Source organism: Octopus bimaculoides, chromosome 7 (genome assembly GCF_001194135.2).
Source record: "Octopus bimaculoides isolate UCB-OBI-ISO-001 chromosome 7, ASM119413v2, whole genome shotgun sequence".
Classification (NCBI taxonomy): Eukaryota; Metazoa; Mollusca; class Cephalopoda; order Octopoda; family Octopodidae; genus Octopus; species Octopus bimaculoides.
The window spans coordinates 42,814,560-42,833,659 of record NC_068987.1 but is presented as its reverse complement, the minus strand read 5'-3'; the positions used below and the strand labels follow the sequence as shown (position 1 = coordinate 42,833,659).

Sequence of the window (19,100 nt, the reverse complement as noted above, 5' to 3'; positions counted from 1 at the left end):
TATTTTTTTCTTGAAAAATTGAAAATTAAAAAAAAAATTCTTTTTTTCAGAATCATAATCTCCATATTTTTCCTCGTATTTCACCAAAAGAAGTTCTGAAAAAAGAAATGAGGAAATTGGGGGTGGGGGCGGATGGGGTGGTAAAATTGTAATTTTGAAATGCCAATTTTTTTACAGATTCAGAATCTCTGTAACCAGAAACATAGTTTTCTGTAGGAAAAAAAAAAAAATGTGCATGGGTGTGGTGACAGTCTGCCTTGGCCGCCAGCTCTTGCCTTTGCGGGACATCAGTCACATGGTAGGCAAGCGAGGGCAGAATGAGAGGGTAAGAATGGAGAAAGAGACAGTAAGAGTAGATGGGGAGAGAGAGAGTATGAAGGGGAGATAGAGAGAGAAGAGAAAGGTGCAAGGGAGGCAAGCAAGGGTGGAAAGAGTAAGAGTGGAGAAAGAGATAGAGTAAGAGTAGAGATGGAAGGAGATAGAGAAAGAGTAGAGATAGAATTAAGAGTGGAACAAGAATATTGAAGGAATATTTTTTACAATCCAGTAAACAAACAGGGTGTACGTTGCACTACATGTATGTATTAAGGATTGAACAGAAAGGATACTGCAAAGAGAAGTTAGACAAAAGCAAAGTAAATGGGAAATTAGACATATATCTGACTAGCTTCTTTTAGTTTCTGTCTTCCAAATCCATTCATTAGTCTTTGGTTGGCCTAGGGCTATAGTAGAAGACACTTGCCTGAGGTTCCACACAAGTAAAGCACCTGTGCTGGTGTCACATAAAAGCATCCAGTACCCTCTATAAAGTGGTTGGCATTAACAAAGGCATCCAGCCATAGAAACCATGCCAAAACAGACAAATGGAGTCTAGGCAGCTCTCCAGCTGGGCAACCCATGTTAAAAGTGCTAAGTGCAGAGTATGTGATGAGAATGTAGAATCTGTTATGCATATAAGCTCCTGTAGTCCTTTGTCACAGAAGGAAAAAAGATGCAGACACAGCTGAGAGACCAAGACATACACTGGGAAAATACTAGGGCAAAAGGATTTGAAACAGGCAGAAAATGATACTAACATCAACTAGAGAGTGTAACAGAAAACAGTCCGTTTCAGGTCTTATGGGACTTTACTGTACAAACTGTTCATAAACTTCAAGCAATGCAACCAGATATTATTGATCTGGACAAGGGAAAAAAAGTGCATCATCATAGATGTGGCTATATCTGCAGACATGAATGTAGTAGTCAAATGCAATGACTATGGAGGGTTTCTACAAAAGTAATCCCAGTAGCTATAGGTGTTCTAGGTACCACCACCAGCAGACTTGGTAGTTTCCTTATTGAGATTGCTGTAACTACAGAAATCTGCTCTATCGAGAACAGCAATGATTGTAAGAAAGGTTCTTGGTATATAAGGAAACTGGCTGTGGCCCAGTGTCAAGGACATTGACTCTAAGTGCAACACATTTGTGCATACCATGAATAATAATAATAAATCCTTTCTACCATAGGCACAAAACCTGAAATTTTGGGGAAGGGGCTAGCTGATTACATTGACCCCAGTGCTCCACTGGTACTTATTTTATCAACCCACAAAAGATGAACAGCAAAGTCAACCTCAGTGGAATTTGAATTCAGAAGGTAAAGACAGACAATATAACACTAAGCATTTTTCCCAGTAAGTTAATGATTTAAAAAATAATAATAGTTTCAAATTTTTGGTACAAGGCCAGTAACTGCAGAGGAGGGGGTAAATTAATTATATCAACCCTAGTTCTCAGTTAGTACTTATTTTATCAACCCTAGAAGGATGAAAGGCAAAGACAGTCAACCTTGGTGGAATTTGAATACAGAACATAAACATGTCACTAAGCATTTTTCCCAGTGTGCTAACAATTCTGCCAGCTCACCACATTATTATTATTAATGATAATAATAATCCTTTCTACTGAAGGCACAAGGCCTGAAATTTTGGGGGAGGGGACTAGTCAATCATGTCAATCAACTCCAATGTTTCACTGGTACTTCATTTATCGACCCTGAAAAGTTGAAAAGCAAAGCCAACCTCAGCAGAATTTGAACTCAGAATGTTAAGATGGGCAAAATGCCATTAAGCATTTTGCCTGGCATACTTATGAATTATAGACTTTTGACTTATATATAACTTAAGGAAGAGGAAAATCCAGGAAGATATGGGAATGAGCCACACAGTGGAGCTGTCAAAGGACCAAGATTATTGGTGTTTCTGCGAAATGCTTAGCAGCGTTTTGCTTATCTTTATGTTCTGAATTCAAATTGCCTTTCATCCTTTCGGGATCGATAAATTAAGTACCAGTTGCATACTGGAGTCAATCTAATCAACTGACCCCCTCCCCCAAAATGTTGGGCCTTGTGCTTAGAGTAGAAAAGAATATAATAAGCTGTATTATATTATCTCATAAAATTCATTTTCATAGGCCTTTAACTATTCCCAGCACAGTGCTGAATGTGACAAAAAATCTCCCATCAATTTAAGGATGAGGTTTAAATGTGATTAATTAAAGGTTTGTAGTTGTGCAGGTGTCTAGTACATCAGGTTCAACAAAAAAGGCAAGAACTAACCTGTGATGGCATCTTTTTGTCCATGGAAAGCTGCTTCAAATAGATGATCAGCAGTTTTTTCAAACTAGAAAAGAACAAAAACAAACTCAAAGTTATTGTTTCATAAGCACACACACACACACACACAACTGAAAAATTTACATTTTGTTTTTGTTTATAAAGCCTCCAGCAGAAGGAAGGTGATATGGAAACAATTATGTTGAAATAATCATTCACTTAAAAGAACTAGAAATTAGCTTTAGCTTGATCTCAGGTCTCAGGAAAGGAAAATGAGTGCTTGTGACATTCATGTTTGTGTAACAAAATTAACAATGAGAGTAAACAGCTGGTTTACCATGAACGTCCTTCCACTCAACATAAAAAAAAAAAAGAAGGTTGTTACTGAAAGAGAAATACAGTGAGAGAGAGAGAGAGTGTGTGTGTGTATGTGTGTGTGTGTGTGTGTATGTGTGTGTGTGTGTGTGTGTGAAAGATAGCTAGATAAGTAGAGTGTTGTCAGCATAGTAAGTAACGAAGCTTTCACTATATAACAGTCTACTATAAAAAGGTACGTGCATGATTAACAAATATTTTCATTGGCAGCATAGTAATGGGTAAAGACCTAGTGAATAGTGAAAATATTACATGACCACACAATACCTCAATGCATAGTTGTGTGGTTAAGAAGCTTGTTTTACAACCGTGTAATTCCAAGTTTGGTCCCACTGTGTGGCACCTTTGGTCAAGTGTCTTGATGTATTCCCCCAGCCCAATAAATGCTTTGTGAATGAATTTGGTTGGCAGAACCAGTACAAAACCCACTGTGCCATCATCATTTTAACATTCACTCTCCTATGCTTGTACGAGTCAGATGGAATTTATCGAGGCAGATTTACTACAGCTCCAGATGCCCTTCCTGTTACCAACCTTCATCTGTTTCTGATGCCAAGCAAGGTAATAATTCCCCACAGTCAAACATGCTTCAACAGAAGACTGAAAATGAGAGACACTTCTTGTATGATGGTGACATTCATTTATAACTATCTTGTGATATCAAGTCAAAGATTCACACACACACACAGATTTATATGACCAGCTTTTTTTAGTTGCTGTCTACCAAATTTATTCACAATGCTTTTTGTCAAGGTGACACACAGTAAGCCTGAAGCTGAAACAATGTGTTTAGGAAATGAACTTTTTAATCACAAGGCCAATAGTGTGTGTGTGTGTGTGTGTGTGTGTGTGTGCGCGTGCATGCATGCATGGATAGATGGATAGATGGATATACATATATACATTCAATAAAATATTTGCAAGTTCCACAAATCACATGCTTCCAAAGGTTTTACAAATACAATTACTTTTCAAAACTCACAATTCTTAATAGAAACAGAAATTTTAAACTTACAGAAGCAAGCATTAGGACACTTTCTTTCATCTTGCTTAATCCAAATCTTGTGATACCAAGTACTTCACCCTAGTTAGGTTTTTAAAAAAAATACAATATGAAATATAATAGAAAGACTTAAAAAAATATACCAAAGACAAATCAAGAAAAACACAAAAATTACTCCATAAATAATACTGCTCTTGTAGAAATAAACAAGGCCCGATACTTCCCACAATAAATTATTAACAAGTATTATTCATATAATTACAACTGAGTGGTTAGTAATAGAAAAAATATCTAAATTCTAAAATATCTTCTCCAACAATAAGCAAATGTTCAAACCTGTAAAAATCCTGCTAACATGTCAAAATCATCATTATCATCATTGTTTTAAAGTCCACCTTTCAATGCAAGAATGAAAAGATGGAATTCCTTGAAGCAGAATTTCTTCCTGTTGCCAACCCTCACCTGTTTCCAAGTTAACTAATATTTCCTCTTGGCTTGATACCTTCTTCACAGAAGACTGGAAATGAATATCATCATCTGCTTGTCATGTGACATTGTGACAAACACATATGCACACTCATATATATATATATATGTAAAACAGGTTTCTTCAGTTTCTGTCAACTGAAACCACTCACAAGACTGAAAGAGACACTTGACCTAGGTGCTGCACAGTGGGGCTGGACCTAAATCTACATAATTGGAAAGCAAGTTACTTAATCACACAGTTATGTCTTTACCTATCGCAAAAATAAAGATAATGGGAGGTCAACCTAATTAAAGGACAAACATAAACGTTATGACTGAAACAGTCGAGTTTGTGTTAACATATTTAATTCAGGGACCATCAAAAAGCAAAGTAGACAACATTATGTGAAGGAAAGTCAATATTAGTCATTGACTAATATTATTTCAGGAAATGAGGGAGCCAGCTACACAAATTTCAGTCTTAGTAGGGCTTCTGGGCTTCTCAGTAAAGTTTCAGTTTTTCCCATGCTTGTAAAAGTATTGATAAGAGAATCACAAATTAAATATACATTTGCAGTCATGGTGGAAAATAGAAATATTCCAAGAACACATTATTCTTTGATATTTAAGTTAGTGTTAACATATTTAAAGAAGGGAGGTAAATGATAACTGTTGTAAAATATACATTCCAACAGTTCAAACATCAATAGTCTGAGAACTATCCAGCAATACAATCATGGAAAACTGGATGTACAAACATTTCAAATATAAAAGAGCAATTTGAAATGTTTGGATTTCTCATACACAAAATATACAGCAAAAATTTGTTTCAAATTAAAAACATTTTCATTATTGTTGATATCAGCTGGAAAGATCGCTATCTTTAAATGATTGTTCTTTATGCATGCATACACATTTTCTCAAAGCTACATACAGCAGAGGTGATTTTGTTGGAATCAACGTTTTTAGAGCTGGAATTCTTCCTTCATTGTTCACCAAAAGTCGAACGTGTTTTTGTTAGGCAAACACTGAGTCAGAGAGAGTTATCTACCTTGCTCCCAAGCACAATATAATGACTGAAGATATAAATTTAACTGGGTAGATCACTCTCTTTGGTTATTTTAGATACATTTTTTAATGTTACACAAAGTAGGGTGATTTTGCAGTGTGAAACGTTTTTAGACTTGACTGCTCAAAGTAGAACCTTTTATTGTTACTCAGCCAAATTAACACAGAGTTATTTACCTTGCTTAACGACAAGATTGAAGCAAGATTAAAATTTTTTACACAGGGCCAGAATCGCAACAGAATCAAATTATCAACTGTGAATAAGAAAAATGTTTCATTATAGAAAAATGAAGTTATTGTTTTTAAAAAAAGATTGAAAAAAAGGAGGAAGCATTCCATTGAAGAAACGAGAAGCCACTTACTCTGCAAGTCATCAGGTCAGCAAGAAGCATCACATGTCGGATATCAATACTCATGCCATGGTTGACCATGGTGTAGACAATCTCTTCAATTATTGTAGTGCGAGCAGCCTCAATACCTAAAGTCTTTTCTACTTCACATGTATTGTTGGAAGTTGATAAGCTTCCATTGACACCTACGTTTGAAAATAAGAGAAAACAAAACAAGAATTATCATTCCCCACTTTAATATTGTCATCAACATTATTACCTTCATTAATGTCACTTCTAATATTGTCAGGATCTTCATTTAAAAAGACATCTTTAGGAAGATGGAATGTCTTTGTTATATTCACGTATTTGACTACTGGCCTGTGGCTCATGTCTCACAGCAGTCACACCAATATTTCACTAAGGATGACATTTAATACTACAGATCTAGTTTCATCTAGCCAAAAAGAAAGTAAATCGGTCAAACCAATATGTTTCTATGTGGTCACTTAGCAGATGAGATACAGTAACCAAATTAGCACTTGTGCAGTTTCATACCTGATTTATTTTGTTTCACACATTACAATTTTTGCTTTTTTTTAATGTCTGTCCTCCATTGATGGGATGGATTGGGTGGTTTGACAGGATCGAATGAGCCAGAGGACTGCACTAAGCTCTAATGTCTGCTTTGACATGGTTTCTACAGATGGATATCTTTCCTAATGACAATCACTTAATGTGAGTTTACTGGTTGCTTTTTTCATGGTATTACAAAGGTCACCAAATAACATCACAAGAAAAGAAAAGCCTCCTTAACTGAGTGTGGTAGCAGTAGAGATGGAAAGGTGGCTTTATGTCAGATGTTGAGGACTAAAGTATGACAGACAGACAGAAAGAAGACAATGCTGGTAGTGTCAACAGACTATAAGAGAGAATATGAACTGAAGATGGAGAGGTGTGAGTGGATAGATAAGTTCAGAGTGACAGATAGTTAGAGATGGGGCGGGGTGGGGGTAAAGATCAGAGTAGCTCAGGAAGGAGGAGATAAGTCACAGTACAGGAAGAGCCTGTAGGTAGATCAGAAAATATAGAGATGATGTACAGGGAGGGAGAATAGGGAAAAGGTAAATCGCAAAGAGAGAGATGTACAGTAATAGAGATCAGAGGTTGGAGTGACCCTAATAAATAGAAGACAAAGGTTGGAGAGGTTATTGATGGCTGCTATGACAAGGGTGATGAGAATGATAGGAGATAAGAGAGGTGTTAAAGACAAGATGTATCTCAGAGATGCATATCAGAGGAGAGGGAGAGATAACTGGAAAAAGTTATCAGTAGAAAATTAGGTAAGAAGGGATGATATTGAGAATGAGGGATGAATTTTGAAAGGAAGTGGTTTCGAAATTCATCAGAAGTATTTAGGTAAAAGTGAGCTAATTTACTTGGCATTTCTCGACCTGGAGAAAGACTTTGACAAGATCACTTACTCACTCTCATCTGATGATTGTTGTGAAAGTTAGGAGTAAATAAATGGCTTGTCAGAGGCATTCAAGCCATGTAGAGGGATGTTGTTAATAAGATGAGAGTTAGCAATGATTACAGCAACAAATTTGGTGTGCAGGTAGGAGTTCACCATGCCTCAGTTATCAGCCTCCTCCTATTTATGACAGTCTTCCAGGTCATAACAGACAAATTTAAGACTGGTTGCCCATGGGAGCTATGATGATCACCTTGTTTTTATAGCTAAAATTAGAAGAATCAGAAAAGAAATTCTAGGTGTTGAGGCAAAACCAGGAATCAAAGGGCTTTAAAATTAACAGACTAAAACTCCAGTAAGCAGGAAAACAGATAGGCAGTAATCCATGCTAAATATGCAGAAAAGGTGGAAGTAGAAATTACATAAAGTGTACTCAGTGCAAACTATGGACATATAAGAGGTACAGTGGAATGACAGGAAGATTAACAGAGAAAGGAGACTTTGTGGCATATGTGTAGAAACAGTAAACACTTATAACACACTAAAAAGAAATTTTTGGGGAATGCACAGGAAGATCCCTGGAGGTAATAGATAGTTTTTGTTACCTCGGAGACCTAATTAGCAGTAAGTAAAAGGATAGTTGCTTAGATAACTGGTTAGCAAGTAAGTTCAGAGTGCTATTATCTGTACTGGTAACAAAAGGCCTCTCTCTCAGTATGAAAGACAGAGAGCATGATGCCCATATACAAATAATAATGTTATATGATTGTGAAACTTAAGCTGCAAATACGAAAACTAGAAAGAAATGAAGCTATCATGTTCTGCCAGTTGTGCAAAGTCAATGTGCAAAGTACAAATGTGCTGAGAGAAAAATAGAGTGTAAATTAGGCAAATTGAGATATCAGATGTGATGTGCAAAAGAGAAGACTGTGCTGGTATGGTCATGTGATACAGCTGGATGAAGAGAACTGTATAAAGTGTTGATTGCTAAAAGTGGATAGAACCTGTAGAAGACCCAGGAGGTTGTGGGATGATGGGATGAAGTGGTGAAGAACCTCATAGAGATAACAAAAGATTGAATAACTAGTGATACACTATACCTGAGAAGTCCTAATCATCTCAGATAAATGAAACCTTAAAATTATATTGTTAAAGTCTATACCCCTGCACCAAATCTGTCAAACCATCCCCCACACCTATCACTCCATTACTCTTCTAACCACAGCACTACTCCTTCAGGTGCTGTACATGATACTATTCATCCCCCTACACTTCATATCATCTCCCTATTATCATCACTTATCACCTTCTCCTCTTCCTTGACCAACACCTATTTCCTTCATACACATCACAAACTGATGTGCACCAATGACCATGCTTCTGCCCATGTACTCCATTCACTACATCCATCTCCATCCCCTTCTCTAACTATCAGTCATTCTCTTTTCACTTTCACATGAACTTATCAACCCACCCACCCTTGCCAATCTTCTAGTCTTATTCTCTCTTCATTTTGTATCCTGAGGATATACACTCACCATCTCTTTTCTCTCTTTCTAGAGAAAGCCATGTATCTCTCTACAGCAAGACACCAGCTCTCTATCATACCTGAACATTTAACACCTGGCATAAAGACACCTCTCTCGGTACTATAACCACACAAGTTGAGGGGACCTTGTCTTGCAAGTTACTTGGTAATTTCACATGAAAAATGCACCCAGTACACTCTGTAAAGTGATTGGTATTAGAAAGGGCATCCAGTCATTGAAGCCATGCCAAAGCAGACATTAGAGCTTGATGCAGTCCTCTGGTACACCAGTTTTTGTTGAACTGTCCTACCCATGCCAGCATGGAAAATGGATGTTAAATAATATGTATAGATATATATATTTGCTTTGCAGGATTTAAACTTCGGCCTCAAATCACTGCAGTTGTGAAAGGATTATTTGTACTAATTCATATAAAACACACACACACTGTTTTTATTTCCTAAATGGATTTTCACATTTGAAATAAATATAATAAAATGCATAGAAATGACAATAAATTCTCTAGAAATCCAACTGTCATCTCTATGCTACTATCACTTTTACCATCAATGTCAAGAGATCTTTTTAAATACCTAACTTTCCAACCAGCAACATCTGTGACTAAATCACCTCTAGCCATCTGATTAAGAGCAATAATAATATATGTTGTACTTTCATAACTTCTTTTCTCTTATCATTAATGGTTTTAAATTGTGAAAAGTAGTTTACCTCGTGTAGCCATGACAGCTCTCAAATTGTCACCTTCAACTAGGAGTTTATAATGATTTGCTTTCTTTTCATCTTGATGAATAACAGCCCGGGTCACTGAAGGAATTCCCTGCAACATTACAATAGCAACATTAAAGAGATTGCTTTGAAAAGTGGAGATTGTTTGTTTCATTTAATTACATATGAATTCATCCTACAACAAAGCCATCATACAGTGATTTCTTCATAGCCTGAAAGATTAAAGACAATATTATATAATGATGAATTTTCTTTGCTCAAAATTCAATCAGTTCAGAAATACTTCAGTTTAAAGTGATGATGATGACGATTACCCACATTATTTCACATCCATGTTCCATGTTGGCAAGAGTTAGACAATATATTTATGGATGTAAAACAACAAGTAAAAATATGTCCGAATTCATGGACTTTCGCATTTTGTATGGATGGAAAACATCAAAAATAAACAGAAATAAAGGCAAAATACCAGTCCAGTGGGATGTCAATAATTTATATGGTTTTCATAATAATAATAATAATAATGGTTTCTACTAGAGGCACAAGGCCTGAAAATTATGGGAAGAGGGATACTCGATTATATCAACAGCAGTACTTGAACGGTACTTTTTTTATCAACCCTAAAAAGATGAAAGGCAAACTTGACCTCAGCAGAATTTGAACTCGGAATGTAAAGCTGGAACAAATGCTGCTAAGCATTTTGTCTGGCATGCTAACAATTCTGCCAGCTCACCACCTTTATATAAAATACAGGAATGAGAAGATAGGGAAAACCACAAATGACATGGTGTCAAATTTTTCTGGAGACCTGAAAGCTGTTGATAAACTGGAAAAAAACAAAACATGCAATCAATCAAGAACACTGGAAACAAACTACTGCTTGAAATGCAAGCATGTATAAGATTGGACTAATTAAATAACTAATTAATAATATATAGATAATAATATTTTACTTTGTTAGTTGAGAAAGACGTCTGCTCATCACAGAATATTACACAAACTAACATGAGTCAAAGAAGAACCACAAACCAGCAAGGTAGCTTTTATATGGTTGCTCAACATAACCTGCAAGAAATAGAAGAAATATATCCCACAAATCACACCTTACTGTCTTAAAATGGAAGGACATGCCAGATAATGCAGTTCTAGAATCACCATGTTTGAAAAAATAGCAATGCTGTCTTGGTGGGAACACTTTCGATCATAGGTCTATGTATTTTGGGCAGATCTGCAGTGAAATAACTTAAATCAAGAGATCCGTAAAGTATTTCAGGATCTATTCAGACACATCCCACTGTATGCAGTATTTATTCATATTTTCACAGTATTTCTTAATACCACCTCAGTATTTCAAATGCTGTCCCAGTAAAAATAATACAATTTTTCTTTTATAAAATAATCAAGGATCAAGTTGTGAAACCACTTACTTTTATCATCACTTCAGGTATTTCTTTCTTCAGTTGCTGCATTACATAATACATTGAACTTTTGGATGTTTCCTGTGGAGCTATGGTGATCACAGAATCACTGTGAATCTGAACTTGCTGGAAAATATTGGCAAAGATTTTATGAAATTAGTTGAGCTTAGCTCTGGTGGCAACAATAAGACAGGTCATTAACAAATTTCAAGCCTTTGACCACTGATAACCCCAATATGCCACCCTGGACCTGCCTAATGCACAAATAATGGCAGGGTATACAATTCCTGCTGCCACTAGACATTACAGCCTACTTCTTTCAGTCACGTGAACTCATCAGTAACCTCACACCATCAAATCAGTTAGCTTACATAATAATTGTTATATATATATAAAACAAATAATAAATGAGTATATGCATATATACGTACAGGTATGTGCATACCTACGTCTACCTGTATATATAGATGCATATCTGGGCACAGGACATTGCAAACAAAATGTAGACAAGAAAATAATAATAACCAGAGTACAGAAAACACACAAGCCACATAGAGAACACACACACACACACACACATATATATATATATATTTTTATCTTTTACTTATTTTAGTCATTAGACTACAACCATGCAAGGGCACAGCCTTGAAGAAATTTAGTTGAATGAATTAACCCCAGTAGTTGTTTTTTGTTTTTAAACCTGGTACCTATTCTATCATTCTCTTTTTCACCAAACTGATAAGTTATAGGGACATAAATACACCAACACTGGTTGTCAAATGGTGGAGAAAGGGGAACAAATGCAAACACAAAGAGAGAGAGATACACACACACACACACACATGTAGCAGAGCTACAAGCTACATAGTAATATGTGAGTCGACCTGCACAGCAGATGAGTATATCGATGAAGCGTCTAGCCTCGCTTTGATACACTCGCCTCACTTTGGTACAGTAGCCTCGTTCTGAGCCCCACTGCAGAAATGTCCCCAGTTCCTGCCAAGCTTCAGTCAAAGATACGTCTTCTCTACAGCTCCATGCGCAATCTCCAACATGTGACTCACATGTCCATTCACCTTGACACAATATATATGGTTCGTAAACGAAGATATTTTATCTCACACACATTCTCAAAATGACTGTTCTCATCACACACATGCATACATACTGTAACACAAATATTATTTGTTACTTCTTTCAATGAAAATCAAAAAATCAAAACTTTCTTTGTTTACATACAAACATACACACATGTTTTTGTATCATACTACATACTTCCACCACAAAAGGTGAACACAGAATAAACAATATATTTATACACAAAAATGTCTTATGGTGATTCATACTAACTGTTTTTCCATTTAATAACACGCACTTGAACAGCCAATGACAGCCACTATAAAATGGTGACCCCAATATAAAATATATATATATATATATATATATATATAGTGGTTCGTCAGATGCCTTGTTCAAAGAAAAATGCTTGTTACTAAGGAAACACACACCAAAGTCATTTACAAATACACAGCACTTACACCAACACATTTTCATATACAAACAATCTGTTGCTAGGATGTCGACACTCAAAAGATAATTCATTTTTGTTCTTGTAGCTGAGTCGGGCTTAAAAAAAAAAAAATTGGGGAGAAATGGCCAAATGTTCTATTTTTTTCTCTTGTACATGTGAATTGATACACCATGTGGCTCATCGCCATTTTGTCTTTCTTCACAAACTTTGACGCCATTTCTCAAGCTACACATGTGCGCTAATTTTGAATACCCCACAACACATCTGCCTGAGCTATCTGTTACATCTAACAGCACATGCCATTTTACAAACTTTTCTCTAGTAATTGACATCTTTGTTACACATTTCACCATGAATAACAGTTCCTTACTTTGCTTCACGGGTGATGCATGTGTGGTTTGCACAGACCAAATCGAAATATGCCGCAAACAATATTGCCTCCGAATCCCAACAGCTCCACATATTACTTGGCGCAATACTGCCATCCCTGACAGCCACTGTGAGGGACCTGATAACTCCCCACATGATGCCATGTATAGGAGCATAAAGCAGGAGATTCTTCAACACACATCCTTGTCGGAAGAAAGAAAATTTCAAACCCTCGTCAATGACAAGCACTTGGGCAACCATAAATCCTCCCAACTTCTGCACCGCATGAAGGAATTGGCCCAAAATGCACCTGCTGATTGGGCTTTATTGAAACAACTGTTTTTTTCCCAGTTGCCCTCTAATGTCCAGGTCATCCTAGCCTCTATGGTGGAGATGACTCCCGCCAAGCAAATAGCCTCCACCACCAACAGAATCATAAAGTATACCAGCAACACCACCAAGCCTACCCTAGTACTACTGAATGCTTCTGCACACCCACCAGTAGCATCAGTTTCCAGTGATAAGAACCTTGCTTTGGCTGCTATCCTAAAGACGATAGTTGAATTAATGAGAGAAGTGCAGCTCTTTCTCACTTCCAAGTCATGTTCACCCAGACAGCGTTCTTTCGATCACTCCTTCTCACCTTGCTGTCACTCATCCTCTGCTGATTCATCCATATGCTGGTACCATGCCAAGTTTGGAGTTTCAGCATGTAAATGTACCCAACCCTGTACTTTTTTCTCACCAGTGACTCTACAGGCGGTAAACCATTCACCGATTCCAACTTTCGGCCAGATATCTCTTTCGTTGGATTTAGATCTGCAACGTGACTTCATGTGAATTTTTACAGTCACAGATCTCCCTTACCCAGTATTAGGTGCAGACTATTTGCACCACTTCCACCTGCTTGTGGACATGCGCTTGGTGCTTATGGGATACAACCACAGAACTTTCTATCCCAGGTAAAAGGCCACTAACCCAGTGGCCTTAGGTACAGTCTTTTTCATTGCTGCCACGACAATCCATACCATGTACTCTTAATCTCATATCCGGAGCTGACTAACCTAAATTTTTTTACTGCTGCTCCAACTCACACTATCACCCATTTCATCGAAACTAAAGGTGCTCCGGTTTTTTCTCGCCCTCACCACCTCTCCTTGGAGAAGCTAAAGATGGCCAAGGTGGAATTTAACCACATGCTCCAGTTAGGCATCATCTGTCCCTCTAATAGCCCCTGGGCATTGTCCTTGCACATGGTTCCAAAGCATTCCGGGGACTGGCGGCCCACTGGTGACTACAGGAGATTAAACTGCCAGACAAGTACCCAATACCCCACATTCAGGATTTTGCGTCATCTCCCCACAACTGCAGAGTATTCACCAGACTGGGCTTGGTTAAGGCATATCATCAGATTCCTGTGAATCCAAAAGATATTCCAAAGACTGCCATAACCACTTCTTTTAGCGCCTTCAAATTCCTAACTGTGCCATTTGGCTTACAAAATTCAGCCAGCACATTTTAAAGGTTCATAGATGAAGTTGTCTGAGACTTAGACTTCGTCTATGCATACATCACTGAGATCTTGACAGCTAGTGCCTCACCCAAGGAACATCTCTATCATTTATGTCGTCTGTTCGAGCAGTTCAAGACTTACCAAGTGTGGATCAACCCTACCAAATGTGTTTTTGGCGCATCTTCTTTGACCAGCCTAGGTCATGTCATCAGCCCCAAAGGCATATCGCCACTACCTGACAAGGTGAAGGCATTGCAGGATTTACCTCCACCCACCTCGTTACATCAGCTCCGACATTTCTTGGGACTATTTAACATCTATCAGCACTTTGTTCCTCATTCAGCTGAAATCCTATATCCACTAAACATGCTCCTTTGGAATAGGAAAAAGAGGAATGAGCTGATAGCGTTGGACTCCAGCCAACTCGACTCCTTCAACACAGCAAAGCAGCAACTCGCTCAGGCATCGCTTCTTGCCCACCCTGTCACAGATACTCAACTATCCCTTGTAATGGATGCATCCAACACTGCCATGGACACGGTGTTACAACAATTTCACCAGCAACAATTCCAGCCTCTTGCCTTTTTCTCTCAGCAGCTTAAACCAGCTGAAACTTGCTACAACACTTTCGGGCGGGGCTGTTAGCAATGTATTTAGCAGTCAAACATTTCCAGCACCTGTCAGAAGTCAAAGGTGCATAGGCACATCCGCGCACCCCTTGGCACAGATGTGCATTTCAACCATGTACACATCAACCCTGTCAGACCTTGGCCAGTCAGCCAGGGATGTACCTACCTGCTCACCTGCATTGATCATTTCACACGTTGGCCAGAAGCTATTCCTTTAGTAGATATCACAGCAGAATCTGTTGCCAAAGCTTTTCTCACAGGATGGATATCACAGTACGGAGTCCCTAGCACCATCACTACCAACCATGGAAAACAGTTTGAATCACAACTCTTCCACGAGCTCACGAAGACCATAGGTGCACATCAGATTTGAACCACCAGTTACCATGCACAATCCAACAGTATGGTGGAACGATTCTACCGTCAAATGAAAGCTGCTTTGCATGCTTACCCAAATCGGCAGCGTTGGAGTGAATATCTTCCAATAGTCCTTCTTGGCTGTTGAGCTTCGATAAAGAAGGATCTCAGTTATTCCCCTGCAGAACTTGTTTATGGCATACCTCTTTCGTTGCCAGGCCAGATGTTGGCCCCAGTGGATCTGTCCACACAAGACCCCACTATGTACATACACAAACTTCGCAAATACATGCAAGAAATGCCATCCATGTCAACACAACACCAAACCACTAAAGCATCAGTTTTAAAAGACATTGATTCTTGGACCCATGTGTTTCTACAAAATGACGCTGTGAAAACCCCTCTCACACCTCCATACACAGGACCCTATCGCATCCTGTCGCACACAAACTATATACCAAAGACATTAATGGTAAAAAGGTAACTGTCTCAATAGACAGGCTTAAGCAACCATACACAGACAGTGAGACAATACCACCTCATACACCTCCCACATTTACAGTACAACATAAAACAAACGCCTTTCGAGTGTTGGGCTTCATGGAGGCAAAGTGGCCAAGCTCCTTCAGAGTGTTGGGCTTCACAGAAGCAATGACCAAGATCTTTGGCATTATTTCATGCTTGAGAAGAAGACCCATCAAGCCAAGCAAAATCATAGTTATGGCAGATACCAGTGTCACGCAAATGGCACCCATGCTGGTGGCACATAAGAGCACCTATTACACTCTCAGAGTGGTTGGAATTAGTAAGGGCATCCAGCCATAGAAAACCATGCCAAATCAGGCTGGAGCCTGGAGCAGCCTTCCAGCGTGCCAGTTCAGTCAAACCATCTAACCCATGCCAGCATGGACAATGGACATTAAATGATGATACACACACACACACACACACATACATACATACATCATCATCATCATCATCATCATAATTTAATGTTCGCTGTCCATGCTGGCATGGATTGGATGATTTGACCAGGGCTAATAGGCTGAGGGGCCAAACCAGATTCTGGTCTGATCTGGCATGGTTTCTACAGTTGGATGCCCTTTTTAACACCCATTGCACTCCAAGTGTAATGGGTGCTTTTACATGCCACCGGCATGAGTGTCAGTTGTGTGACACCAGTATCTGCCACAACTATGATTTCACTCAGTTTAATGGATCTTCCTTCTCAAGTACAGCATATTGTCAAAGGTCTCAATCATTTATCATTGCCTCCATGAGTCCCAATACTCAAAAGGTGCTTTTTACATGCCACCAGCAGGAGTGCTAGTTACCTGACACCAACAATGGCCACAACTATGATTTCACTTGGCTTGATGGATTTTTACAAGTACAACATGTCGCCAAATGTCTTGGGCGCTAGTCATTGCCTCCATGAGGCCCAGTGTTTGAAGATCATGATTCACTACCTCATCCCATGTCTTCCTGGGTCTCCCTCTTCCACAGCTTCCTTCCACTGGTACTGCTTCTTACAGCTGTCCACATTCATATGCATCACCTGACCATACCAATGCAGTCATCTCTCTTGCACACCACATCTTATGCCTTTTATGCCCAACTTTTCTCTCAAGATGTTTACACTCTATCATGCATGCACACTGACATTGCACATCCAGCAAAGCACACTAGCTTCGTTTTTTTGAAGCCTACGCATGTCCACAGCAGTCACAGGCCATGTTTCACTGCTGTTTAGCATGGCTATTTGCACACAGGCATCATACAATCTGCCTTTCACTCTGAGGGAGAGGCTCTTCGTTACCAACAGAAGTAGAAGCTCTTTGAACTTTTCTCAACTTATTCTTATTCTAGCAGCTATGCTTCCAGAGCATCCAATCCCCGCTACTCACTTGATCACCCAGGTAACAGAAGCTATCAACTACTTTTAGTTTTTCCCTCTGGCATTTGATGGAGTCTATTTTCTGTACATTTTTAGTGTTAATCATACCGATGCACCTTCCACACATAAAAACTATTTTTCCTGTTAACCTTCCTCTGATATTACTGCACTTTTTATACTCTATAGTTTACACCAGATGCATCTTATGGAATTTCTACCTATGCCTTTCCTATAGATCAAGCAGGGCCATCTACCTGAGTGGGGTTGTGATTTGTCTGCTTTCCTACTTACTAAGACTTTGGTTTTTGCTAGGTTAACTCTAAGGCCCTTTAATTCTAAACCTTGCTTCCACATTTGAAACTTCTTCTAGCTCTGGTAGTGATTCAGCTATAAGAACAAGGTCATTAGCATAGAGGAGCTCCCAGGGGCAGCCTGTCTTAAATTCCTCTGTTATTGCCTGGAGGACTATGATGAACAAGAGGAGGCTGAGGACTGATCCTTGGTGAACCCCTATTTGTACTGTGAATTCTTCACTATACTCACCTCACTGACAACATCCCTCTACAGCTCTCACCAATCACTTGTCTATCCCTAGTTTCCACACTGCCCACCAGATAAGGGATCGGGGGACCCTGTCAAAGGCTTTCTCCGTGTCAACAAAAGCCAGGTACAGAGGTTTATCTTTGACTATGTATTTCTCCTGCAGCTGCCTTACCAGAAATATAGCATCAATTGTGCTTCTTCCTGGCACAAAACCAAACTGCATCTCATCTACACTAACTCACTTCCTAATTTGTTGGGCTATGACCCTCTCCATGACTTTCATCACCTGATCAAACAATTTGATAGCTCTGTAATTATTTCTATCTAACACATCACCTTTACCTTTGTAGCAGTTGACTATGGTACTGCTACACCAGCCATTGGGTATGACTCCTTCGTGTACCACTTGGTTAACAATACGGGTGACTAAACCATAACCTACACTGCCAGATATTTTAAGCATCTCTGCAGTGATTCCTGATGGGCCTGTGCTTTCCTTGTCTTCATGTCCTTAACTGCTTTATTTACTAAGCCACTATCAATTCGGATAGCTGGTCCCTCAGTTGGGTCAACATTTGGCAAGCTCTCCTTCTCCCATTCATTCTCTACATTTAGCAGCCTTTCATAATGGTGTTTCTAAGCCTCTTGCTTTGCAGAAACATTAAATGCAAGTGAACCATCATCCATGTGGACACATTTCTCTCCAGTGACATCATGATTTTCTCTCACACACTGGGGAACTACTTTGGAGAATTTTAGTCAAACAAATCAATCCTAGCAACAACAACAACTGAAAGAACAACAACAACAATTACTATTACAGCAACAATGCTACAATTAATGAATAGTAACTCATCAAAAAATGCTGAAAAGATGTTCTCACCAGATTATGCTGCAAACTCAATAACAGAATTTAAGAAAGAACTAGACGAAGGAGTAACTATAGAAGATACTAGCAGTATAACCCGACCTTGTCCGGGTGTGACTTATTATGCCATCTACGATAAGTCTTGCTAGCTGAAAATCAACTAAAAAAGAAAGCCTTACAACGAAAAAACCCTTATGATGTAAATATGTTCATAATTCAAAAGACGATGAAATTAGTAGGGAAAGTCTGAAGGCTGTTTTGCGTAAAATTATTAAGCATACGTAAATTTCATCCGTGCAATTGGCTATAGAAATGCTTGTGCAAAACAACTTTTTGCGCTGCCCTGATTATACATAGCAGAGTAATCCCTTTTAGCAGGAG

The 19,100-nt window shown here is 38.6% G+C and overlaps 1 protein-coding gene across 2 annotated transcripts in view; it reads right to left on the bottom strand.

Moving 5' to 3' along the window:
• LOC106870739 (DNA-directed RNA polymerase III subunit RPC1) overlaps positions 1–19,100 on the bottom strand; it is a 212,730-nt gene that overhangs the window by 5,419 nt on the left and 188,211 nt on the right. For both annotated transcript variants that reach the window (XM_052969556.1, XM_052969557.1), the window contains 5 exons: positions 11,019–11,135; positions 9,574–9,682; positions 5,875–6,047; positions 3,989–4,057; positions 2,602–2,665 (listed from right to left, as the gene is read on the bottom strand). In XM_052969556.1, the coding sequence (XP_052825516.1) occupies positions 2,602–2,665; positions 3,989–4,057; positions 5,875–6,047; positions 9,574–9,682; positions 11,019–11,135 (532 nt within the window). The remainder of the gene's footprint in view (positions 1–2,601; positions 2,666–3,988; positions 4,058–5,874; positions 6,048–9,573; positions 9,683–11,018; positions 11,136–19,100) is intronic.